Consider the following 27589-nt stretch of genomic DNA (forward strand, 5'->3'; position numbering starts at 1 on the left):
AAAAGATGAAAATTTGGGGCATTTTTCAAATCCTAGCTGTATAATTAGCGCACTACAAATCCATCAGCCCTAGATTCATTTCTTACATATATACAATCCTTTCGTCCAGAGTCTTAGAAGGAAAAATGCTACAACTTAGCCTTCGTTTGGGATTGCGGGGAGATTGCGTTACATGCGGTGAGAAAGTACGTTGGAAAAATACCCTGTTTGTTCCCGTACGTAATATTGCGTTCCGCATATCGCGATGAGTCGGTTACGATACATTTTCTGCAGTTTCACTGGAGAACGCTGAAGCATATCCCTATATGCTTTTTCTTAACTTTATTTTATATAAAATAGTGTTAAATAGATCTCAATACCAAACTAAGCCTTAATCAATAGTATGGGTCACGATACGAGACAGAATCAAGGTTTTAATGTAAAAGTTAAAAAAGTATAGGTTATTGAACATTCACCTTAGAAGATTAAAGAAAAATTGGATCCAATTGGTTAGTTGGTTCGATTATAATCCAGTCTATAAACAGCTCGCTTCAACCGTTTGAACCGAATAAGTCAAAAATCCGCTTTGACTATTCGAACCGGCAGTTCCACCATCGAATTGCGGTTAATCGGTCCAATTTTAATTAAATCGATCGAATTTTTTTTAGTACTTCATATTAAAATCCAACCGCTTCGAATCAAGTTAGTTGCTTTTGTTTTCTATTAGCATAAACTAATTCTATACAAAACAAAACTTTAAAAGCTTACATCTATTTAATTTGATCTTAAAAACTATACTTTATAATTAAGTATCATATTAGAATAATAATGTATACATATTTTTTATATAATAATAAATTTTAAAATAATATTTAAATATTTATGATGTCATGCTAATATTATTGATTTAATCAATGGCTTACCCATTAATGTTAAATTCGGTAATATTTTCGGATCGTTTGGTAATCCGATTTTTAATACATCGAGTAAAACTTGACTAACAGTTCTAGAAATACAGTACAATTTGTAAAGTTTATATATTGGCGAGATTAATCATTTGGACTGGTTACATTTTCATTTTCTAAAATTTGAGCAAATACCATTTTGGTCCCTACACTTTGAAATTTAACAATTAAGAGGCCAGAGTTTAACCATTAAGTAAATCAATTAGGTCCTTCTGCTAAAGATTGTAATTCAAACTTAATTCAGGGGTCACATAATTTTGCCTTTTGACAGTAAAAAAAAAAAAATCCTACTTTGACTGCAAAATTTCTAGGTACGAATCTCGTAAAAGTGGGTAGCTCGTAGGTTTGCAAACCAATCCAAATTGGTGGAACTACCGCCCCTATCCATTCTGAATGGGACAGTAAACAAAAAAAAAAAAATAGATTTGGGGTGGAAAACGGGATGATTTGATGATCCGAGATAGATTCAGAATAGAAAGTGACAAAAATTTTGATCCGTTCTGAATCCTCGTCGAATCCGTCCCACTATGATCCTCCCAAATCTGCCATGAAAACTGTTTGTATTTAAAAAAATACACTTAAAAAATAATATATTCACAAAGAAGTCTAAAATACAAATAAATTGGTACTCTCATTTTTCACGTATTCGAAATTTCTAAATTTTTGTTTCAAATTGTGATTGATATGTTTTATTTTTGTAATTGATGTTGTTAATTATAAATATAACTTGATAATATTATCCATTATTATTAAAAAAACTATCAATTAATATTTTATAAAATATTAATAATATTATAATTTATAAAAAAAAGTATTTGCTCGCGGGGCGAATTCGGGGCAACAAACGAGAAGTGGATTATGAGGTTGGGGATTATGAAATATATTTTTTAATCCGTCACAGATTCGAGGCAGAAGACAGGGTGAAATTTTGATAGTTAGGGCAAGAGGCAGGGCATGAATTCCGTCCCCAGATCCATCCCGTTTGCATCCCTAACGTACGGCTCGTGTTAGGTACTATCAAATCACCTTTAGCCACCGTTTAGTTCGGGATTAAGTAAAAACTTGTTATTTCAGGGATAAAGTTAAGTTTAGGGTTAAGGTGGGGTTAGAGTAATTTTGTGTTTGGTTGAGAATTGGGTTTAGTTCAGGTATAGATAAAAAGTGTTTGGTTGAAATAGATGGGATAAGAAGTATAGTGGGTAAAATAGTGTTTTGTTTGGTTGGAGTAGTGGGGTGAGGTGCGATTAACAAATCCCATCCCAAATAGGTTATTCCGAAGTAGACCATTTGGAGTGGGGTTAGCTAACCCCACCAGCCAAATTAGATGTTTGAGAATAATTTCGGAGTTAAAGGGTTATTCCACCCCTTAACTCTGAACCAAACGGGTGCTTAGTGAATCATTAAAGAGAGAAATTATTGAGTACGTAAAAGAAAAATTATTTCTTGCTCCGAGTCTATATGTACGTCTCATTCATCACATTCAATAATTGTGATCGTATTTTTTAAAATTAAAAATATATTATGACAAATGTAATGTACAACTACGCTCTCAGGGCCCAAAACACCTCCTAATTCGAATCATGACAATCGTACCTATATACAATTTTAATTAAAAATTTAATCAAAATTTTAAATTTAAATCCTATCTAGCTGCAAAACTCTTAACGGACATCTACATCAGCTAACGGAATATGTTCAGTTATTACTAATACAAACTATATATATATTACCGTATTGCCTTACCACGTAATCAACTCTCAGCTTTTGGGACTGATTATGTGCTCCCCGGACGGCATCAACTTGAAATAAGAGATCCTATCACCGACCGTCCCTAGAGCAAGTGGCAAAGGGCTTGGTGGTTGGTACCCGAAATCTAAGTTCGAATCCTAGTTGATTCACATTTCCAACTAAGTTTATTTCTAAATGAAATAAACGAAGCGGGTAGCGTGCTACCTATCTCTCAAAAAAAAAAAAAGAAATAAGAGATCCTATCTGAGGTGCACTATTCTCCAAATAATTAATTTAATATTTAAAGTTTTGTCCAAATAATTTTTTAAAATATTTATATTTTAAAAAAAATTTCCAAGTAACTTTTTAACTTTTTTAAAATTTTTAACTTTGTCTAAACAAATTTATANTTGATAATTTTGATGGCTAGTATGGGGTGTTTTTAGTTTACAGTGTAGAAGAAATGGTATTAGTTGAATTTTTGATAGAAAATTTTATTCACTGTCAAGATCAAGGTCAATAACTCTGATCTTGAATAGAAGAACAGGGTGCTCTATTTTTAGGAGGTCGTTCAATCGACCATTTATTTTCTTACCACTTGATGGACTCTTTTAATTTCTAAAAAATTACGAAATTCGATTTTTAGGTAGTTCAAATGCTTTAGATCATATTTAATGGAATGGATTGTCCATTTGGAAGATCTATCATCGAAAACAAATACTCAGTTATGACTATAGAAGCTCTAAACTCGTATACTTTTGGAAGTTGCTACTTCCAACCTTTGGGCGCTTAGATCCATACTATTCCAACCATTAAATAGTAAACCCTAGAGATCCAAGAGCTAAAAAGTTGTAAGTAGAAGACTTACAAAAGAACTCTAGATGGATTATATATATAGAGCTAGACCGGTATACTATCGGTAGCACGGAAGCCTCCGTGCTACTAAATTGTTTTCAATGTTGCGGCTTCCAAATTGACGATCGGCTCCTTTAAACTATTAAAAGTATTTGGAAACTAAATTTCATAACTTTTCGGCATCATTTACCTATCAAACGAGTAATCTAAAAATAAACGGCTGAAAATAAAAATCTCATAAAAAATGATGATAAAAGACTTGAATTTAAGATCAGAGGTATTGATCTTACTCTAAATAGTGAAAAGAATTTTCTATAAAAATTTCATCAGATTTGGAGTGTTTTACACCATTAAATTCACAAACGCATCACATCTACCATTAAAATTATCAATTTTGAGACATTTTGATCACTAACCAAATAATGCCGAAAAATTATGAAATTTAGTTTCCAAATACTTTTAATAGTGTAGATCAAGTCTAACAGAGCCAATTGTCGATTTGGAAGCAGCATCATTGAAAACAACTTGGTAGCACGGAGGCCTCCGTGCTACCGATAGTATACCAGCCTAGCTCTATATATATATATATAGAGAGAGAGAGAGAGAGAGAGAGATCAAATTTTTAGTTTTTGGGTTAATTTCTTTCATCATTTCTAACCATTGAATTAAATATTATAACCCAATAAGAACCACTCAATCCTAAGGAACCACTCAACCCTAAGAAACCAATATCATTCTAACCCTACAATTTTTCATTTAAGGATTAAAAATTTGATAGCAAAAAAGATCTTTTGCTATTAGTAGTATTCCAGTCTAGCGCTCTCTCTCTCTCTCTCTCTCTCTATATATATATATATATATATATATATAAACTCTAAATAATTCATCAATTAAAACTCTAAATAAATTTTTCAAAAGTTGCAGTGCTTTTTAAGCACAGTTTCATTTGGTAGCGTTGATGTTGTTGTTGTTTCTTGGACTGCTACGCCAGGAGCTTTTTACAAAAAATAATTTTAAAAATTTATATTTGGTTGAATAATTCTGTAAAAAATTTATTTGGCCAGTTATATTTTATCGCGCTCAATATCAAAATGGAGCAATAACTGAGAGACAACAAATTGTTTATCTATTTTTCTTTAGAAAGAAAACAAAAAATAATTTACCATTTCTTTTTGAGTTAAGAAAAATTGTTATAAGAGTTTTTCACATACAATTCTAGCAATTCTATAAAGACTCCGAACAGCTTGCATATAGTCCTACTAATCCTATAAAAACTTATATAGAATCCTATGAACCTCATAAAAAATCCTAACAACCATACAAAAAACCCACAAATGAGAATTGCGGTATATGAATTAGCATTTTTTTTTTAAAATGATGAATAATTCACAGCTTTAAATGAATACGGTGAATTATTCATCATCTTGCAGTTCTTGTTGTTAGTTGAAATAAGTCCAACGTCCTACTTCGTAGTGGAGGCCATGATGGGTCGGGTTATAGTCAAGTTGTGGATGCTATACATCTATATATTTTAAGTGTAATGAGTGCGCTCTTTTCCTTTAGGTCGATTTTTTAGAACTAATATATAGCTAATACTTATAATCTACAAGTAGTATCAGAGCTAGTGGTGCGAGTTTGATTCCCACATAGAGCATGTGTAAGTCAGAAGATTGTTGACTGAGAAATATGTCCAACGTCCTGTCCCATGGCATGGGCCAGGTTGAGTCTAATCACTGTCGAACCTACAAGTGCCATACATCTATACACCTTAAGTCTGATAAGTTTGGCTTTTCAGTTGGCTAGATCTTTTGTAATTGTTAGTTAGTATTTACGATCCACACTTGCTCATCCTAACGGGAATGATGCTGATGGTTTTAAAGAAACAGTTAAAAATATATAGAGAGTTCTCATTTATAGAATTTTTTTGAAATTGATCCCTTCATGATTTTCAACCTTTTTTTATTTACACATTTATTTTTTTTATCTTCTTAATTAAATTATTTTAGTTATTTTAGTTGATAATTTTAGTAAATTTAATGGCTTTAATTATTAATTACTAGTTGCTAATTATTCTAATTTTATATACTAAAAATGTGTGAAAGAAAACAAAAACAAAAGAGAGAATACGCGGCATTTGTATTTGTTTTGATTAAACTAAAATCTGTAGCGCTAGCCACCTCTTTAACTATAGGCCATTTGAAATAATTCCCTCAATTTATTTTTATTAAGATTTAAGACTATCTTAACTCTTATTTTGTAAAATTTATTAANATAGGCCATTTGAAATAATTCCCTCAATTTATTTTTATTAAGATTTAAGACTATCTTAACTCTTATTTTGTAAAATTTATTAATTTTAGATAAAAATTCTAAAAACTAACTATAGGCCATTTGAAATAATTCCCTCAATTTATTTTTATTAAGATTTAAGACTATCTTAACTCTTATTTTGTAAAATTTATTAATTTTAGATAAAAATTTTAAAATTTTATCAAATTTATTGATAATTTTATAAAATTTAATGGTTTTAGTTAGTTTTTAGTAAATAAAATTAAAATAATTACCAGCTAAGAACTAATAAAAGTATTAAATTTACTAAAATTAGTAAATAGTAACTAAAATAATCTAATTAAGGAAATCAAAAACTTAGGAGACGTAAATAAAAGAGTTTGAATTTGAGGGACCAAATTCAAAATGATCTATTGATGAGATCTCTCTATATATTTTTATCCTTACCTTTTAGAGTATGCTACAGGTACACCCCTGTTTGGGATGTACATCCTACAACTACCAAATCCAACAGCTGAGAATAATAAAATTTTTTTATTAAAAAAGTGTTGATAACTACACTCTCTCTTTTTTTTTCTTCACTTTGCCACTTTTCCTCCGGCCTTTCCCTCCGCTCACTCCTCTTTTTCTCCATCTTCACTTTCTCTCTTCCTTCATTCTTCACCGATTCTTCAGTGAACTCGTGTCCTGCGGCCATCCGCTTGTTTTCTTCCTCCATTTTTGGCTGGAGTTCTCAGCCCTCATCTACGGGTTCTCCTCTCTGATTAGTCCTTATCTGTGCATCCTTCTCGACTGCGATACTTAGCCCCATCTGCGTGTATGTCGCTCACGATAGCTGTGTCCCTAGGCGAGCCGTGAATAAAATTATAATTTTTTTCTTTAATTTGAACTTATTACTTCATTTGAACTCATTACTTCACTTTTTTTCTAATAATTAATAACATTTTAAGTAAATTAATATTTTTTAATTAGGGTGCATTATTTTAGTATTTTTTCACTAATTTGAACTATGATCAAGTAGTTAATAGATGATGTATTTTTATTATAAATCTGTTTCATTGAAAATTTTCTATTCTTAACAATTTTTTTTGTTTTAATAGGATTTTCCTTTCTTGAATAGGTGGATGTATAAGTCATAGATTACTGTTCCTCTTAATTTTCTTAAATTTAATTTTCTTTCATCTGAAGCAATTTTATTGATATTTCACCTAAACATTTTTCTTCCTGATTTGGTAATCAAGTCTCTCTATTACAGTAATATGAAATTTTTTATATTTTAGTTTTTATTTTTTTAGTTATTTAACAGTGTATGAGAGTAAAATTTGGTAAATTAAATATTGATTAGGTGATTATTCTTTATGCTTGAAATGTTATAATCAAATGCTTGTATTATTTTCTTTCGCTACAATGATATATTGTTGGGGCTTAGTAGAATGTTGTCTATACATTATAACTTTAGAAGTATCGATTTTGATAAATATTTTGCCCCCTCACCATTATTCCAATTTTGTATTCCAACTAAATATAATAAGAGTGTTCTATTCTGCCCTGAGAGTATTTTATTATGGCATAAAAGTGTAAAATTGAGCTGCATATATATTCGCATTCAAACGAACAAAGATTAATACCTAATTAAAATGTTCTATTATGCCCCGAGGGGGTAAATTAGATGTCCACGTTCACAAGAACGAAAACCGGAACAACATTAAGCTACTCAATTGCGGCCAAACAGTATAAATTTGCGACGAGTACTTTTTCTCATTCAAACGAACAAAGATTAAAACCTGATAAGAGTATTCTATTATATTATAAGCATGTAAAATTGTAACGAATACATGTTCGCATTCAAATGAACAAAAATTATAACCTGATAAGAGCGTTCTATTATACTCTAAGAGTGTTCTATTATACCATAAGAGTATAAAATTACAACGCATACATGTTCGTATTAAAATAAACAAAAATTAAAACCTAATAAGAGTGTTCTATTATGTCCTGAGAGTATTCTATTATGGCACAAGAGTGTAAAATTGTAAGGCATACATGTTTGCATTCAAACGAACAAAAATTAAAACCTGATAAGAGTATTCTATTATGCCCTAAGAGTGTTTTATTATGCCATAAGAGTGTAAAATTGCGACGCATACATATTCGCATTCAAGTGAATAAAAATTAAAACCTGATAAGAGTATTCTATTATGTCAAAAGAGTATTCTATTATGATATAAGAGTGTAAAATTATAACACATACATTCGCATTCAAACGAACAAAAATTATAACCTAATAAGAGTGTTCTATTATACTCTAAGAGTATTTTATTATGGCATAAGAGTATAAAATTACAACGCATACATGTTCGCATTCAAATAAACAAAAATTAAAATATGATAAGAGTGTTCTATTATTCTAAGAGTGTAAATTTGTAACGAATATATATCCACATTCAAACGAATAAAATTTAATCATATGCGTGATCTATAAACCATATGTGTGTTTAACGCTATACTATACAAGTAGCAATTCTATGATTGCAAACAAAATAATCATTCATAGGAGTGTACAAGTGTGATGTTCCATTTCAAGTATTGTAGCAAAGTAACTCCTAAAACCCCATAGCACCATTGTACTAATCCATAAGAGAATATATTAGAAATTAATACATATTTCCTATACATTTTCTCTATTCAAACGAACAAAACTTAATCATATGCGTCATCTATAAACCGTATGTGTGTGTGTATGACTGTAGTATACAAGTGAAAATTTCTAAATCCTCATCCTAAATTATAAATTATATAAATACAAACAAAATAATATGTACGAGTAAATTTGTGTAACATTATTCTACCAATCGCTAAATAAGAGTGAATATTTGCACTGAATATATATACCACATTCAAACAAACAAAATTTAAAATATCACATTACTGTTCTATTATGCCGTAATTAGGTATATTTGTAATGAATATATGTTTCTTATCCTAAACCGAACAAAATTTAATGAAATGCATGAAGTATAAGTGTGACTGTGGAAGCAACTTCTAAACCTTAAACCCTAATTATAATCCTAAACCCTGAATTTATATAAATGCAACCAAAATTAATATATACCAGGAGTATTCTAAAATTGAGTGAATCTACTACTCGGTGACGAAATCCATAATATGCCAAAGGCGAATGCGAAGATGGAACCCTAAACCCTAAAAATAAAAATTTTATATTAAATAAAAAAATTGAAAGAACAAGATTATAGGGATTAAAAGAGTCCCCTATTTGGGTTGTGGCCGAGAAGTCAAAAATTGCCCCCAATCGAGTGCCTACAAGCAAATGAACAAGTGGCAGGTCCTAAAATGGACAGGGGAGCGATTTGGAGTATCGTATAAGCGATTGAGAGACGACCTCCTACCAATGGAGAGAGGCAAGGGCGAGAGAGAGCTCTGAGAAGGTTCAAGCAGGATTTTCTACAGAGTACGAGAATGTGTGGAACGAAAGAACTACGGCATGAGAGGCAAGTTCCTGCCCGATGGAGAGAGGCGAAAGCGAGAGAGAGGCGAGATCATGAGAGAGAGAGAGAGAGAGGCGAGAGCACGAGAGAGAGGCGAGTACAAGAATGCTTGGAACCTGAAAAAAGAGGGTAAGATTATATCATTCTTTAGTAAACATTTAATCTCAACCATCAGTTCATTAGTTGTAGGATGGTCACCCCTAACAAGGGTGTACAGGCAACATTTGCCTTCCTTTTAAGCCATCAACGTCACAAGTAGGGGTGTAAAACGGGCCGGGCGGCACGTGAGCCGCCCGGCCTGGCACGGCCTCGAGCCGGGCTACAGCCCAGCACGGGTACTGTAGCACCCGTACCAGGCCGGCCCGGCCCGAGGCTCTAGGCCGTGCTAGGCCTTTCCTTTGGAGCCCAACGGCCCGGCACGGCATGACCCGTTTAGGCCATGCCAGCCGGGCCCGAACCCCATGGCCCAAGGCAACTACCAACTGCCTTGGGCCATGGGGTCTGAGCTCCTGGGGAGCAGCCCTCCTCCCAAGAAGCTAGAGGTGGAACTGGGCCCGAGCCTAACCAAGGCCCGGCCCGATGGGAATGTTTGGGCTGAGCTTTAGGTATTAAAAACTTAACTTTGGATTCGGGCCGGGCTTCAAAATTTAGGCCCGAAAAAATTTTGGACCTCTTTGGGCATGTCCAAGCCCGGCCCAAGCCCGAGCCAAAAGCCCAATATATTAATTATTAAATAAAATATTTAATTTATATATATATAATATATATATATAATATATATAATATATAATAATTAATATATATCAAAATATTTAGTTTCCATATAAATAGTATTATTATATATAATAATTAATTAATTATACATATCTAACGATTAAATATATGGTATCATATTATTATATATACTTAATTAGTTATGCACATAACACTTACTAAATATATATTATTTAAAATTTAAAAAAAAATTAATTAGACATTCTATGGTAATAACTTAAGGATAATTTTAAAATTTTAAAATACTACAACGCTTCTTAAAAAACTACATATGCCATAATTAATTAAACTTCTATCTTATATGAGAACTTTCTATCTTAAATTACTTTGTAGATTATAACATCGGAGTAGAGTGAGAATTGCTGAAGCACATCTTCTACTTGTCTAAGTCTTAATTTTAGTTTATTAATTTTTTTTGTTTAGTCTTATTTTATTGATGGATAATTATGGAGACATTAATAATATTATATGATTGTTAGATATTAATTTATTTGATGTTATCAAATCCAGTAAAAATAGGTATTTTATTTTAATTTTATACAAAAAAAGTATTTATGTATTATATGATAAATGTATAAATGAGGCCTTCACAAAGCCTGATGGGTATTGGCATTGGTTTTGGGCTTGGGATTGGGCCGGGCCTTATTTTTTAAAAAAATTGGATAAAAGCCCAACCGAGACCTAAATTTTCTTTTGGGCATAGTATTACCCGACCCAAGCCCGGCCCAGTTCTACCCCACTAGAAGCTCTCCTCCCAAGGTCTGCCAGCAGACCTTGGGAGGAGTAGTTTGGTCCAATGGACCAACGAATTCTGTGGTCCATTGAACCAAAATTTAACTTTTTTTTAATAATACAAATATATTTATTTTTTTAAAATAATTAAATATTTATTTTAGTATAATTATTTTTATAATTTTTTTATTATTTTAATCAAAATATTAATTTAAATTAAAAATAAATATTTTACTAGGCCGGCCCGAAGTACGGCTCGTGCCTTCGAGCCGAAGGGCCGTGCCGGGCCAGAGGGTAGACAATTTGACCCAGCCCGAAATTAAATCCGGGCAGAACCGGGCCGGCTCCTAGCCCGTTTTGGCCCGAAAAATATAAGTCGTGCCGACTCGGCACGGCCCACATTACACCCCTTGTCACAAGTGTGAGAATGCTTGCAACTTGAAAAAAGAGATGAGATTATATCAAGTCTTTAGTGAACATTGAATCTCAATCACCAGTTCATTAGTTGTAAGATATACACCCCTAACAAGGGTGTACAGGTAGCATTTTCCTTCCTTTTAAGCCATCAATGTCAATTCCGTTAGCGGGTGCCACGTGGGTGTGTCTTATTGGCCCATTCATGGAGTATATATGCAACCGAGACATAAAAAATTTGATCCAAGAAAAGTCCACGGTCAACACGGTCCACAGGACAGAGCCACCTATGGATCGAAAGTGGCCATGACCCTCCTCAACTCTTTAATATTTACTTTATAGTTCTTGATAGGTTATAATTTTTAATTAATTTTTAAAATACATGGGCCTATAATGTAAAAAAGTTTTTGGTGCTACTATGAACCTATCGCTCTTCTCTTGTATTTTATTAGTAGAAAATCTACTAAGAACTTAGCATTTTTAAATAAGTGCTTTAATTTTAAATATTTTATTTTATATATTTTTAATCTTTTACCTCTTTTAGATGGGCTATTTTATTTAATTAAATAAATTATTATGTTAAATTTAATAGTGGGTTAGGTAATAATCATTAATTGTTATAATTTTATATAAAAATTAAAAAAATTAAACCGCTAACTGAATTACTGTTAGATTTAGTAAAATTCTTAAGTTAATTGAATGGAATAATGCAAATAAAATAATTAAAAGTTAAGTAAGTTTAAAAATAAAAAAAATAAAGTTAGCGGTTTAATTTTTTTAATTTTTATNATCAATAAACTTTTTTATTAGAAATTAGAATAGATAAAAATATTATTTATACGCCAAAGTTTCTATCTATATACATTTTGGTTTCTCTCCTGATTGAATACTAGCTTCAGGTTTTATGGTCAATAATTCACTATCTTTTATTTTTTCTAAGTAAAACAAAAAATAAATTTAATTTATCAAATATATTTTTGTTAAAATTATTTAACTCTATACAATATTTGTTAAGGTTGTCCGAAAAAAAAAAAAAAAAATCTGCCAAGTTGCTATTGGGATTTTTTTACAAAATAATTCTCTAAAATTTGATAATTGCAAAATAACCATGTCCAAATTATATTTGGAAAACTAACCCTCCTTTTGCCATATAGGTGTCAGGGTGAAGATTTTCTTTGAAGACGGTAAATCATTCACCGGCTTTAGTAACCGCCTTTCTAATTTTCCACAAAGGCGGTGAATAATTCACTTTCTATATTCTATATATAATCCTAACAACTAAATAAAAATTTTAACAAATCACATATAATCTTAACAACTTGAAAATTCTAATAATTTATCCATACAATTTCATATAATCTTAACGGTCTAAAAATCCTAATAGTCTATCCATATAATTTCATATAATATATCTTAACAGCCTGAAGATCCTAATAATCTATTTATACAATTTCATATAATTTTAAAATTCTAATAATCTATCCATACAATTCTAATAATCAAATAAAAATTATAATAATCCACATATAATCCTAAAAAGAAATAGAAGAAAGCGGTGAACGATTCACTGCATTTAAAAGAAATTGGAGAATGATTCACCGCCGTTAAAAGACATGGGAGTACGCGGTGAACCATTCACCGCTTTTCGAAAATAACCTCACGTGGTTCTTATGTGGCGAAAAGAGGGTTAGTTTGTCAGATATAAATTTGGCCGAATTATTTCACAAATTATAAAATTTTTAGTAGGTTATTTTATAAAAAATTCCCTGTCGGTGCTGCGGTCATTACAAACGTGTGAAGTAGCTAAGCTAAGCCGTGATGTCATCTTGTTTTTCAATAAATAAATTGCCAATTTGGTACAAAATGTTTAAGAAGTCATTACGTACAACTAGTGCACCGTACACTACATATATTCTCTTATTAAACTATTATTAAAGGTTATTAGGTAGCAATTGTGGTGCACGGGGTAATTTGCGGTAAGTGAGTCGCCACCATAAATACCTGTCACTCCGGCTCCGAGGAAGCATCGCTCTCTCTCTCTCTCTCTCTTAGTTAGAAAATGGCAGGGGCTGAGTGCTGTCAGAACCCGCCGGAGCTGAACGCGGCGTCCGGGCAGGGCAGCGTCGTGGAAGACCTGGGCGGCCTGAAGGCCTACACCGCCGGCTCGCCAGACTGCCCACGCGCTATCCTCCTCATCTCTGATGTCTTCGGTAATCCATCACCACCTCAGCCATCCACAATTTTTAAACAATGCTTCACAAAATTCATAGCTAGCTGTTTTTTTTTAAAAAATAAAATAAGACCCATTACATGTGAGACCCTAATTAGCCCTATATATAAAGATATAATAGGGCTAAATCTCTTAATCCGATTATAGTATTTTAGATGATGGTTAGGTCCATGAGTTTAAAAAAGTTAAGCGTACGTCCTAGGTTTGGAGTAGTCTTATAATGGGTAATCCTCTAGGGAGTGGGGCGTTACAATTGGTATCAGAATCAATTGTGGGAAGTGGGCGTCACAATTGGTATTAGAATAAAATAAAATAAAGAAAACAATAAAATGTAGGTGCTTGGACTGATGGCCCGGCCTGGCTCGTGCTCGCGCCGTGCATGCGTGCGTTTAGTCGAGAGTATAACTCTCATTTTCTCCCAAGCAACTAACTTGAGGAAGAAGGAGTTTATAAATGGCAACAACGTGCCTTTAGTTTTCAATATGGGACTAATCCTCACATGTAAAAACCTTAGTGTGGGCTTCCAGGCAAGGCCCATGGAATATAAGGCTGTCCAGGAAGCCCATGAAGTTTTAAATCACCAAAAAACCCAATTAAAATCTAACAAAGAACCCCTCAAAATGCTGGAATTCAGCTCCTAAACCCAAAAATGCAGAATTCTAACCCAAAATTACCTCAATTTCCAGCTGGAAGAAGTGTAAGCTGAGCTTTACTCTTCCCTTCTCCTCCAATGAACCTTTAATTTCCCAAGTAGAATCTCAATTGCACTTAATTGGAGCTCCCTACTAGAAATGCTGATGCTACTGCTGCTTCTGAGTGTCCTGCTGCCAATGCCTTGCTGAGGCTGCTACTAGGCTGACTGCACTGCTGCTGCTGCTGGGGAGGCAGCCAGCTGCTGCAGCTGAGGCTGATGTTGCTGCAGCCTGCAGCAATGGCTGCTGGCTATGGCTGTGCAACCCTGCTGCTGCCCCTTGCTCCTGCACAGCAAGTGATGCTGCTGGTGCTATTGGTTGTTGCTGCCACTAACCTGTTGGTGCTGGTGCTGCCACTGCTTGTTGGCAACCAGCAAGAAGAATCCAGCAGGGATGGGGAGAGAAGAGAAGGAAAGAAATGGAGAAGAGAAAGGAGAGGAAGGAGAAGAAGAGAAGGAGAGGAATGAAGATGGAATTATTCAGCTGGTTTACAAGTGGACAAAAACCCAATTAAGGGTGGTCGGAATAGTTAAGTTGTGTCCTTGGCACTAAACACTTGTTCTGGCTGAATTATTTTCATGTTTTCGGATTCGTTTGTGGTGTCAATTTTGCGTCAAAATGATTCCAGCACATCCCGGCATTCTACTGAAGTGTCGACTAGTCGCTGAAACTGTTGTCATCCCAACAATTAAATTTTCGAAACACTACAGATATGATATAGTTTGTGAAGTCATGTAATAAAGGCGATAATATCTTCATGATTTGGTAATAAAAGATGGTTAAGATAACCATAATCTAGCTAAAGAAAGCAAGAAAATTATATGCCTTGATAGGAGGGTTGGCATGCTCTATAGTCCAGGAAATTTTAGTCAAGTTTCATTTTGATCTCAAACTTCTTTCTTTTATGTTCAAGGCCCCAAACTTTTAGAATTGTCTTATTTTAGTACTTATATTCCAAGAAAAATTATTGCATGCCCCTTGGTTCATACACATGTCCGTGCATCGAAATTCATTAGCCCTCCATTTACTTCATACTTCTTGTCTAACGGCCCAATTCCAAGATATAGGAATGACTGCAACTCAATGGTGCTAATTTGAAATATGAGATGAAAGACCAAGGGTTGATAATTGCACGGTGCATGAATGTATAGAAGCATGGGATGTGGGAAATAATCCTCTCTTGTTAAATAATATGAAACAATCATTGCCCTCAAAAAGCTTGAGCTATCACAGAATAATATTTTTAATACTTATATTAAATATCTCTAATGATAAATGAGGACAAGAACTGAAAGTAAAACACTTTTCAAAGATAAGGATTTCAGTATATCGAACTGAAAAATTTGAGGACCAAAGTAAAAGTTGGCAAAAAGTTCAGGTAGTAGTGATGCAATCTAACATTGAGAATAAAATTGACAGTTCTATTTCAAAATAGTTTATAGTTGGGAATGGTCTGAGTATATTTTTACCGGATAGGGGCCATTCATCTATAGTTTGTTTCATTATAATGAGATTGTCACTTTGCAATATAGGTTGGGAGGCGTAAAGGGACTTATTGGGATGTAATAGAAATAACTATATTCCCAAATCATAGGCATCTTATTTTGCTTTGGGATGGGGGATTTTTGTCATTCTCATACCTGATCAGAATGAGAGTTCTACTGGAACATAACATTCTTAGGTTCCTTCTATTATACTCATCTGGCCTGAGTTACTTGGCGACAATATTGCAATTTCTAATAGAAAATGCAGAGCATTCCTGGAATATTACAAATTGGAATATTTCGCTCTTCAATAGAAGCACCTGAATTGGAAGCCACTAGGAATCTTGGCTCCCTTATGTGTTTTTCATTATATGCATTGAGCATGCATTGAGCTTACATATGTTTTAGGCAACTTAGGGTGGAGCACAAAATGCAGTTATAAAAACCTACCAACTATTGTTGATCGACCTACATACCTGGTTTGGATAATTTGGAAGGGGTAAAAAAAAATTAGACTTTCACAATAGTTTTGCGATCTGACTAGCTCTCTCTGTTCTTCAAGATTAGGAAAATTATTTTCCGAAATGCTCATACCATGTAGGATATGTTACGCTTAGAAAATACTGCTCTAAATAGCACAAGGATTGATTAATTATAACATAATCAAGAATATCTATTCGCAAACAAAGAAGGACACATGTAACTCTTCTAGATTTCTTTTCTTCTTAAGTATGATATTTCAAGCGGAATATTTGGATTTATCGTAATTCTTTTTTGATAATATTGCACTCAATGCTGCTAGTGATAATCATCTTTCTTCTTGAATCCTTGATTTGTTCTTATTGTAATTATCATACTACTAGTCAACTAGCTTCTAGTGTAATATTTTTTTATTGGGGAAATTGCACTGTTACCCCCTGAACTTTTGGCGAAGTTTCACTTTACCCCTCGAACTTCTAAAATGGACATCTAACCCCCTAAACTCTAATATTTCCTTTATGTTACCCCTTCCGTCAGTTTTCCGTCAAGCTCTGTTAATCGAAAACTGACGGAAGGGATAAGTGAAACTCGCCAAAAGTTCAGGAGGTAACAGTGCAATTTTCCCAATAAAAAAATATTACACTAGAAGCTAGTTGACTAGTAGTATAAATTATTTTAGGAGTTTCACTTAACCCCCCAGACTCCTAAAATAGACATCTAACACCTTAAACTCTAATATTTTATTCGTTTTACCCCTTCCGTCAGTTTACGGTTAACGGAGCTTGACGGAAAACTGACGGAAGGGGTAACATGAACGAAATATTAGAGTTTAGGGGGTTAGATGTCCATTTTAGAAGTTAGAGGGATAAAGTGAAACCTCGCCAAAAGTTCAGGGGGTAACAATGCAATTTACCCTTTTTTTATTGGTTTTGCAGGATATGAAGCGCCGAACTTGAGGTTAGTTGGCTATTCCATATTTTTTCTTGAATCACCTTTTCTCCTGCTCTCTCTCTCTCTCTCTCTCTCTCTCTCTCCATACTTTTTATGATCCAATAATTATTATTTTATATTCTTTAGCAAGATCCTAGGTGTCACTAATAACACCACTACTAAATATTTATCTGGAATCCTTGTCACACTACAACTATTATGTTTAGCATTTTTCTGCAAATCTGCAGATGCATGTCATGTCATTTTAATTTCATTCTGAAATATACATTTTCCTGTAATTACATTCAGAAATGTTTTGCATTGAGGTTTTATTTAAGGTCTATAAACTTAAAAATCCACTAGTCGAAATTAATTTGCCAATTGCCATGTTATTTTTAAAGGAGGTTAGCGGACAAGGTGGCTGCAGCTGGATTCTATGTCGTAGTTTCTGATTTTTTTCATGGAGATCCGTACGTACTTGATAGTAATCCTCCGCGACCCGTAGCAGAATGGGTGCAAAATCATGGAACGGTATGTCCTACTGGCTTGTTCCATGTTGATCTATTATTTACTTGAGATTTTCTAGAAATTCCTTGTTTGACATACTTTATCAAGAATAGGCCAATAAATTGTTTTTAAAATTTGATATCATGCTTTTGCATTTCTTGACAGTTATTTATCTTTTTCTAGACCTTCTAAATCACTTTTTTCGACAATAAGCAGCCAAATTTGCAAATTTTGACATAAATATACATGTCTATTTCTTCTGCTATCGGTTATTCATATTTCTGAAACTTTTCTTTACGAGTAGCTTTCGATTCTCGCAATATTTGCCTTCTTCAAACTTTCCTCCTGAGTAGCAATTCACCTTTTTTTCTCAAATAATTTTGTGCTCCACTAATGCGTCGAATGTTTCTCATGGACTTCTCTCTCTATGCTGGTCTAAGCTTTCAATCATTACTCACTTTTTGACTCTGCACCATAAATTACTTGTAGGATAAAGGTTTTGAAGATGCAAAAGGGGTAATTGAAGCGCTGAAAAACAAAGGCATATCTTCAATAGGAGCTGCTGGCTTTTGTTGGGGTGGTATGTTTCATATCCTCTCTGCACATATCATGTTTCTGAGGGCTAAAGACATCTATTTGCCTTAGCATAGACTAGAGCGTACGTCTATTTTCGAAGTGCCTAAGATCAATCATTTTGATGTTCCCAGCCAAGGTTGTTGTACAACTTGCAATGTCTGACTACATTAAAGCGGCTGTCATGTTACATCCATCGCCTATCACAGTTGATGAAATCAAAGGTATGCTTTTTGTTGGATTGTACATTTCTTTCTTACTAATTGGATTCATAATGCAACCAATACCTGAGTTGCTCTCTCGGTTATGGCGACTCTTGGCTATCGTTGAATGTGCAACTATTCCCACTTGCAACACGACATATATATATATATATATATATATATATATATATATATATATATATATATATATATATATATATATATATATGTATATTGATTCTATTATATTTGTAGCTACAGATATGCACATAGGTGTTATCCATGTAAACATCAGCACAATGTGCTCTTGCGAATTTCGCACTGTAAGGGTTGATGCCACTTCAATCTCCTTAACAAGACTAATAGTTGACTTGCACTTAAGACCTATCAATGTCGTTGTCGGGGCTGCACTTGAGCACTTATGACCTTTCGGTGTCAATACATATTCTTAGTGATCAATCGAATTGTCGTTGGACTTGAATCTACAGAGAAACTCTATTCAATTATAATAAACCAATAAGAAAAATCTAAGTAGAACATAAGGGATTCCATTGCTTTGAAGAGCATATCGACTAGTCCTTTCTTTCCTATCAAAGAGTGGACACATTTAGCTAGTCTATTTCTCTCTTCAGTAGGAAAAACACTAAAGGTCTTTGTCTGTCGAGAGAGATATCCTACAATGTAGTTCACGACCATACAAAAGACTAATTACACAGCACAAATCTTTATAGGACTGACCTTCCAAGTCATTAACAAATGAGTCATCTTGTTTTGCACATTCATCTCTCATTTGGGTGAGCAAATGAGCTGACTTCCTCACAATTAGTACATCAGCTTAATTTTCTCTTTGAAGTACTGAAGCCTTTATTTTAAGAGTCTAACCTACAATGCCTCTGCATCTCCACTTAGTATTTTCATATTGGAGCCTTTGAAACACATGCTACCTTTTCATTTTTAAGGATGCTGCCTTTGAGAATTTGTGTGTTCTTCTTTAAAGTACCTCTGGCTTTTAGTTCAATCAACTTTAGGAGATAAGTTGTTTTTTAGCCTTGTAATATGTTGCATTCCTGTTAACAAGAGCAAAGACTATTTCAAAACTTTGGAGACTACACGGGCTATTTCAAAAATTCAACAGCATCTTGTGAGTCTGTCATGCATTCTGTGAAAATTCTATATCTTATTTGAAGAACAAATTTATCCCACTTATCTAATCAATGAAGATTAGATAAATCTTTTCTTCTTCTTTTTTTTAAGTTAGATCTATTATCAAACTAGTTCATGTATTGCACAACCAGCGTGCATATTTGTTAGAGGAAATAGTATGACTTTGTTGGAAATGTTTTTTAGGTTTCTGAATGCAGAAGCTTTCTAATGTGAAGTGGTAATTGAAACTGTAATTACTTTTCAGAGGTTAAATGCCCCATTTCCATACTTGGAGCTGAGGTTGACCGTGCCAGTCCGCCTGAAGTGGTGAAACAATTTGAGGAGATTCTATCTGCCAAATCTGAGGTAAGTGACATGCTAAGAACATGATCTGGGCACTTTTGGTATTTTTTTCGGCATGTTGCTACTTCAGTTTGTTTTTGTAGTCTTGTGTTTACTATTCACATCAACTGTGCTTTCTACATAAAGAAGAAGAAATCGAAAATATAGTATTATAATTTTCTGTAAAAGAAGTAAGAGCCTGCAAACACCACTACAACAAAATTTCTACAGAAAGTGCATTTGAATGCGCTTTAATTCGCAAATAGCTTGAGAAGAAAATCATAAACAATGCTACATAAGTTGTACGAAAATCTGCTTTTCAATTTTGTCCTAGCATATCATGATTATGCACTTTTGGATGTTTACTATAATATAATAACAATAATTTATTTTTGAAATGATCATGTGCATGCATTAATTTGTACAACCATGAATTGCCATGCTATTTGTGCTAAGCTTACACTGGTATGCTTGTAACAGGCCTAAACAGTATCAGTAGGATGACCAAAATCCTTTACTTTTAAAATCAATATGCTGGAATTCGAACTCTTTTTTTTTTTTTTTTCCTTTTCATTCATACAATTGATGGACTGTGGGTTTAATTTAAGGAAATTCGAAGAAATCAGCTATAGGTAGATCTTCTTTCATGCATTTGCATTAGTAATTTTATGAAATAATGGTTTTTTTGGCAATTTTTTCTTTTTCTGAAGCTTTAACCTTCAATATTATTGCATCCTAGCCAATTTCACGAAGATTGCCAAATTTGTGATCAATTCCAATATTTCGGTGCAGAACATATATGAAAATAAATTTGCCATTTGGAGTAGATTCTGATAAGAAAAAATTGCAAAAAAATAAAAAATCTTGCGCCAAGGTACTTGGCACAGCGGACCTACCCTTTGCCTGTACAATTTGTCCCCAACACATATTATTACTCCATGGCAAGCATAACACTACCGTAGTCACGATTCACAATGCTCGATCTTTTCCTGAATAATATTGTGAAATACTTTATGAGCTTCTGATTGCCCAAAATTTTCGCCAGATCATTTTATGGTTTGTGAGTTTGCAAGAAATAGCAGGTCAAGCTGATGTGTCGAAACAAATATCTAACATATGATTAATTAGAAAATTGCCCACAGTTATGTTCTTCTATTATAGTCATTTTTACTATATCGAACTTAGCAGCTACTGTTCTGTTCTTGAGCAGGTGAGTAGCTTCGTAAAGATCTTTCCTGGGACTACGCATGGATGGACCGTGAGATACGATGTTAATGACGAGCCAGCTGTAAAGAAAGCGGAGGAAGCTCACAATGACATGCTAGAGTGGTTTGTCAAGCATGTTAACTAAGAAATAGCTCGAGTGGACATGATATATTATCAAATGAGGTCTTGCATGTGGCATGAGAATAATAGTACTTGATCAATGTTTCTAAGGCTACTAGTAAATATTTGTGATCCAATGCCTTCTATATATATGTAATGTTTGATGATTGTAATTCATCTATAGGTATTCGGTCTACAGCATATTATAATTTACTTGTTATCCTTAGAGTAATGTTTGATTGTAAGTCATCTATAGGTATTCGGTCTACAGCATATTATAATTTACTTGTTATCTCTATGTACCTGAAGGCCTTACTGTGATGCTTTAAANCAAAAGATGAAGTTAAGATCACTCAAAACCCAGCAAAAGCTCAGCTAACTGGATTAAGCAAGGTAAATTCCATCTAATCCAAGAATTGCAAAATCCAACATCGTTCACCATTTCAACAATTAATCAAAACTTACCAGGTCATTTGCTGAATTGAAGCACTCCCCAAGTTTAACTCTTCACAAAGAATCCAAGCAACCAATTTGAAGTTCGAAATCTCTCAAAATTTCATCTTGAACTCGGTTACAAGTTGCTGAATCTGTTGCTGTAGTTGGTGCTGGTAGTAGCTCCTGGGACTGCTACTACTCTTATTGCTGCTACCAGCAGAGTAGGAGGAGAAAAAGAAGATGATGTTGGTGGCGATAAAGTTGTGGACTTCCTAGTGCTACTACTAGACCCTTTTGCTGCTGTCATAAATGTAAAATCCATTAATTGATTGAGTGGTAGTAAAGCAGCCAGCTTCTACTTCTTCTGCTACCACCTACAGCTGCTACCCTAGCAAATCCTTTACCATCTACACTGTGGTTTAAATATTAAATTTGTTAATGAATTGAAAAATTTACCAGTGCAAGGTTTACTAGTTTTCACTAATGGTTTAATAATTATTATGACTGCTTCATCCAAGTTTTCATCGGACTGGATTAAGAATTGATTTATGATCTAACTAGAAAAATTTATCTAATATTTATTTGAGCAGAAAAATAGATAATTATGTGTTAGTAACCGAATTTCCCGACCTTTGACCCGGTCAAAGATCCTCCTCGGGGAGCGCATAGGGGTGAGGAACGGCTGCGGATGGTGACCTTCGAAGTTTGCGCCCTTCGACAGATCAAGCGATTCGGCTAATGAGGGATCGGATCAGCCAGGTTCGAAAACCTTTACCGTAGAATCGGTTCGGCTGGATGAGCCGAATGTATGAACTGTGCAGGGGTCAATGTTGGCAGAAGAGCCGAATGGAAGAAGTACACAGTAACTGGTCGGCTGAAAGAGCCGAATAAGTAAAATACACAATGACTGGTCGGCTGAAAGAGCCGAATGCCTAAATATATATATATATTAATTAAACAGAGTGTGCCCAAAGGGCATACAGACTCTACAAATATATTTTACAACAGAGTGATGCCCATGGGGTAGACAGACTCTGCAAATGTAGTCTACAACGGAGTGATGCCCGTGGGGCAGACAGACTTCAGGGTTCTACTTAGCGAACTACTCTTAGGAAAGCAGTAAATGTGGAAAAGAAAAAGATTACATTTAGACTACTCCTAGAAAAGCGATAAAATGCAGAGAAAATAAGGGTGGTCTTCTCGTTCAGGATGGAGAAAGACCTTTTTTACAGGCTTTGAAGTTACTATTTATAGTGATGTCTTCTCAGCCCACATTATTGGTCGGTTGAAAGTAGTGAAGGGAGTGGTTGTAACCATGATCGTGGAAGTTACGCCCACTCCTCATAGAAGTTACGCTCCATCGTGAAAGTTATGCCCACTTCTCAACCGTTCCTGCCTAAAACCTTCAGGCGCCTTATTGCCGACTCCTGGTGTACCACGTGTCCTTATTGGCTCATACGTGGATTAGATCGGCATGTTAATTTCAATTTTGGCATCAACAATGCCCCCCAATAGTCTTTCGAATGAACATTCGGATGACTATTGGTGCCAAATCGACTGCTCAAATGACATAGCAGAGACTCAAGCTTTTGTTTCGCTTGTCTTGGTCGGCTTAAAGAAAACGGCTCTTTATCGTCCCAGCTGTATATACCTCGGCTTCATCAGCCGATTTTTTACTTTTACTTGATTGGTTCGGCTCTTCTTGAACCGAATGTTCTTCTATCAAGGATTTCTCCTTGAAGAAAATGGCTCTTTACCAGCCGCATATAACTCGGCTTCATCAGCTGATTTTTCACTTTCACTCGATTGGCTCGGCTCTTCTTGAACCGACTGTTCTTCTATCAAGGATTTCTCTTTGCCTTTGCTTTGCATTTTATATCGGCTCCATTGCAGCCGATTGTCCTCACTTTTCTTCTGAAATTGCTCATATTGGGCAACTCGAACACCTAGATCAAATAGGTTAGAAAAATATTTATCTTCAAAATGGTCTTTTATCTTAAAATGCAGACTATTTAACGCCATTTTTGCGAACTCTGATTCCGGCATTCTCATAAAGCACCGGGTTTTGGCTATTTTGAAACGGTTCAAATACTCTTCGACCGTTTCACCTGACATTTGTCGGTATAAAGCTAAGTCGGTGACCGATAATTGTGGCTCCGACCTATAGAATCACTCATGAAATTTTCTTTCCAGTTTGTCCCAATCTTGGACAGAATTGGATGATAAACTTGTATACCAAGTAAATGCCGTTTTAGTTAACGACATGTTAAATAATCGAAGTTTCAAAAATGAGTCAGCGGCCGCTTCTCTACATTGGGCCGTGAACCGGGCTACGTGCTCGACCGTATTCTCGGTCTCATCGCCCGAGAACTTGTCGAACTTCGGCATTTTCTAGTTTGCCAGATACGGATGTTCTGCGTCTATGCTCGCGGGATAAGGGGAACGAAATACAGGCCGCACTGCCGTCTTTGCGCCAATTCCAAAAATATTTCGGATGGCTTCTTCAATTTGTGCGTATATTTCATTATTGTTCCCCTGCAAAGGAATCTGTGCTTGTGCTGCATTCGGTCCTTGTAATGGTCCGAAGTTTTGTACTGTGGGATTTGCTCCTTGAATATTTGGAGCCTGCCCCCTAGCTCTAGCCCCTACATTTTGGGACTGGTATGTTGCCATCGGCGGAGCTGGTGGCAATCCCCATGTAATTTCCGGCTGTTGACCGGTATTGACGACGGCCGGTCTGTAAGCCGCTTGGAATGGTGCCCCCTGGTATTAGGGCTGTCCATTTACCGGTATTGCAGGATTTTGCAATACTGGTGTCATCATAGGCCCTTATAAGCCTGTCATTAGTTGCTCATTTCGATTCAATAATTGCCCTATTCGTGCAATATTTTCATTATAGGCCGTGATGGCGGCCAGCACCGCGTCTAGTCGAGCGGTACTTTGATGGATNCTTCATCAGCTGATTTTTCACTTTCACTCGATTGGCTCGGCTCTTCTTGAACCGACTGTTCTTCTATCAAGGATTTCTCTTTGCCTTTGCTTTGCATTTTATATCGGCTCCATTGCAGCCGATTGTCCTCACTTTTCTTCTGAAATTGCTCATATTGGGCAACTCGAACACCTAGATCAAATAGGTTAGAAAAATACTTATCTTCAAAATGGTCTTTTATCTTAAAATGCAGACTATTTAACGCCATTTTGGCGAACTCTGATTCCGGCATTCTCATAAAGCACCGGGTTTTGGCTATTTTGAAACGGTTCAAATACTCTTCGACCGTTTCACCCGACATTTGTCGGTATAAAGCCAAGTCGGCGACCGATAATTGTGGCTCCGACCTATAGAATCTCTCATGAAATTTTCTTTCTAATTCGTCCCAATCTTGGACGGAATTGGCTGATAAACTTGTATACTAAGTAAACGCCGTTTTAGTTAACGACGTGTTAAACAATCTTAATTTTAAAAATGGATCTGTCGCGGCTTCCCTGCACTGTGCGGTGAACCGTGCCACATGTTCGACCGTGTTTTCGGTCTCATCCCTAGAAAATTTATCAAACTTCGGCATTTTCCAGTTTGCCGGGTATGGATGCTCTGTGTCTATATTTACAGGATAAGGTGATCTAAATATAAGCCGCATTGCCGGCCTTGCGCCTACTCCAAAAGTATTTCGGGTGGTTTCTTCGATTTGCGCATATATTTTATTATTGTTTCCCTGCAAAAGAACTTGTTCTTGTACTTCATTCGGTCATTGTAATGGTCTGAAATTTTGTACTATGGGATTTGCTCCTTGAATATTTAGAGCTTGCCCCCCAGCTCTAGCCCCTACATTTTGGGGCCGGTATGTTGCCATCGGCGGAGGTGGTGGCAATCCCCATGCAATTTCCGGCTGTTGACCGGTATTGACGACGACCGGTTTGTAAGCCGCTTGGAATGGTGCCCCCTGGTATTGGGGCTGTCCATTTACCGGTATCGCAGGATTTTGCAATACTGGTGTCATCATAGGCCCTTGTAAGTCTGTCATTGGTTGCTCATTTTGAGTTAATAATTGTCCTATTCGTGCAATATTTTTATTATAGGCCGTGATGGCGGCCAGCACCGCGTCTAGTCGAGCGGTACTTTGATGGATATTTTGATCTAAAGTTTGTAGGACTCGGCTCATCTGGCCGAGCGCCTGAGTTAGACACGGCTCTTGATGAGCCGACTGTCCACTAGTTTCTCCTTCAACTGGCAAAACTGCTTGACATTCGCCAGCATTGTCTGAATCACTAGGTTGATCACTCCCAGAATTTCTAGGAACAACCCTATTGCGCAAATTCATGGCATTATCATCAGCCATAATTTCAATAAAAATGTGAATTTATCTAAAATCGAGTCCCACTAGGCGTGCCAAAAATTATTGGGTGTCGATCGTCCCGACCCTTGACCCAATCAAAGACCTTCCTCGGGAAGCGCGTCGGGGTTGAAACGGCTCCGAAAGATGACCCTCGAAGTTTGCGCCCTTCACAGATCAAGCGATTCGGCTGACGAGGGATCGAATTAGCCGAGTTCGAAAACCTTTACTGTAGAATCGGTTCGGCTGGATGAGCCGAATGTATGAACTATGCAGGGATCAATGTCGGCAGAAGAGCCGAATAGAAGAAGTACACAGTAACTGGTCGGCTGAAAGAGCTGAATAAATGAAATACACAATGACTGGTCGGCTGAAAGAGCCGAATACCTATATATATCTATATATATATATATCTATATATATATATATTAATTAATTAAACAGAGTGTACCCAAAGGGCATACAGACTCTGCAAATATATTTTACAACAGAGTGATGCCCATGGGCCAGACAGACTCTGCAAATGTAGTCTACAACGGAGTGATGCCCGTGGGGCAGACAGACTCCAGGGTTCTACTTAGCGAACTACTCCTAGGAAAGCAGTAAATGTGGAAAAGAAAAAGATTACAGTTAGACTACTCCTAGAAAAGCGATAAAATACAGAGGAAATAAGAGTGGTCTTCTTGTTCAGGATGGAGAAAGACCTTTATTACAGGCTTTGAAGTTACTATTTATAGTGATATCTTCTCAGCCCACATTATTGGTCGGTTGAAAGTAGTGGCCGGGGGAGTGGTTGTAACCATGATCATGGAAGTTACGCCCACTTCTCATGAAAGTTATGCTCCATCGTGAAAGTTATGCCCACTTCTCAACTGTTCCTGCCTAAAACCTTCAGGCGCCTTATTGCCGACTCTTGGTGTACCACGTGTCCTTATTGGCTCATACGTAGATTAGGTCGGCATGTTAATTTCAATTTTGGCATCAACAATATAAAAATAGTTGGTCAAACTAACAACTTAGAAAAGATTCCCACCCTGTTTGGCTCCTCCAGTTCCTAGAATTCTAAAGAATTGGAATTCTAATTTTTTCTTTAAATTGTATTTTGGAACTATAAGTTAGGAAATTCGATTCCTTGGAAGAATTTGATGGGATTTTTTATAATACAAGTTAAGGGACCCGCGCGATATTGCGGGTAGTTGTTTAATTTGAAATTCTATATTTTTGTTTTATTCTGTTTATTCAAATCGTTATAAAAAAGAAAAGACCTATTACAATGAATTAGCTATTGTAAAATTTTATTAAATGGTTAAATATGTAGAGATAGAGCATTTGATGATTAATATTGTACAATAAGATATGATATAATAAAAATATTTGAATAATTTATTATGCCATTGAAATTTTATATTTTATACATATTTTAGAATATATTTAAGGTGCAATGGAGCAATGGGTACATTCAAAATTTTTAGTAGATTTATGGTAATTTTTCATTGGTTAATGACTTAATGGGTATAGCTTTGTCACTTCTAAAAGAAAGGAGAAAATAGCAAGCTGATCTTAAGTAATCAATATTTTTCATTGGATTTCGGAGGAATGACTTCGTTAGGATTGGAGTTGGTAATTTTGATGAGGGAAATACAGTTAAAGGTGAAGCAGCAGTAACCACTCGAG

At 35.2% G+C, this 27589-nt stretch overlaps 1 protein-coding gene across 1 annotated transcript; it reads left to right on the forward strand.

Annotated features, from left to right (window-relative positions):
- On the forward strand, positions 13234-21454 carry LOC109723696 (endo-1,3;1,4-beta-D-glucanase-like). The gene is made up of 7 exons (XM_020252159.1): positions 13234-13452; positions 17064-17085; positions 17460-17589; positions 18055-18145; positions 18273-18362; positions 19750-19850; positions 21037-21454. Exons 1-7 carry the CDS (start codon positions 13302-13304, stop codon positions 21175-21177), a joined length of 726 nt encoding a protein of 241 aa, XP_020107748.1. The 5' UTR covers positions 13234-13301; the 3' UTR covers positions 21178-21454.

Source organism: Ananas comosus, linkage group 18, assembly GCF_001540865.1.
Source record: "Ananas comosus cultivar F153 linkage group 18, ASM154086v1, whole genome shotgun sequence".
NCBI lineage: Eukaryota > Viridiplantae > Streptophyta > Magnoliopsida > Poales > Bromeliaceae > Ananas > Ananas comosus.

Bases quoted from the DNA above. Each gene is read 5' to 3' on its own strand.
- LOC109723696 (XM_020252159.1), top strand. From the start codon at position 13,302: ATGGCAGGGGCTGAGTGCTGTCAGAACCCGCCGGAGCTGAACGCGGCG. The intron at 17,590-18,054 runs GTATGTCCTACT...AATTACTTGTAG, and splicing joins GGGTGCAAAATCATGGAACG to GATAAAGGTTTTGAAGATGC. The intron at 18,146-18,272 runs GTATGTTTCATA...TGATGTTCCCAG, and splicing joins TGCTGGCTTTTGTTGGGGTG to CCAAGGTTGTTGTACAACTT.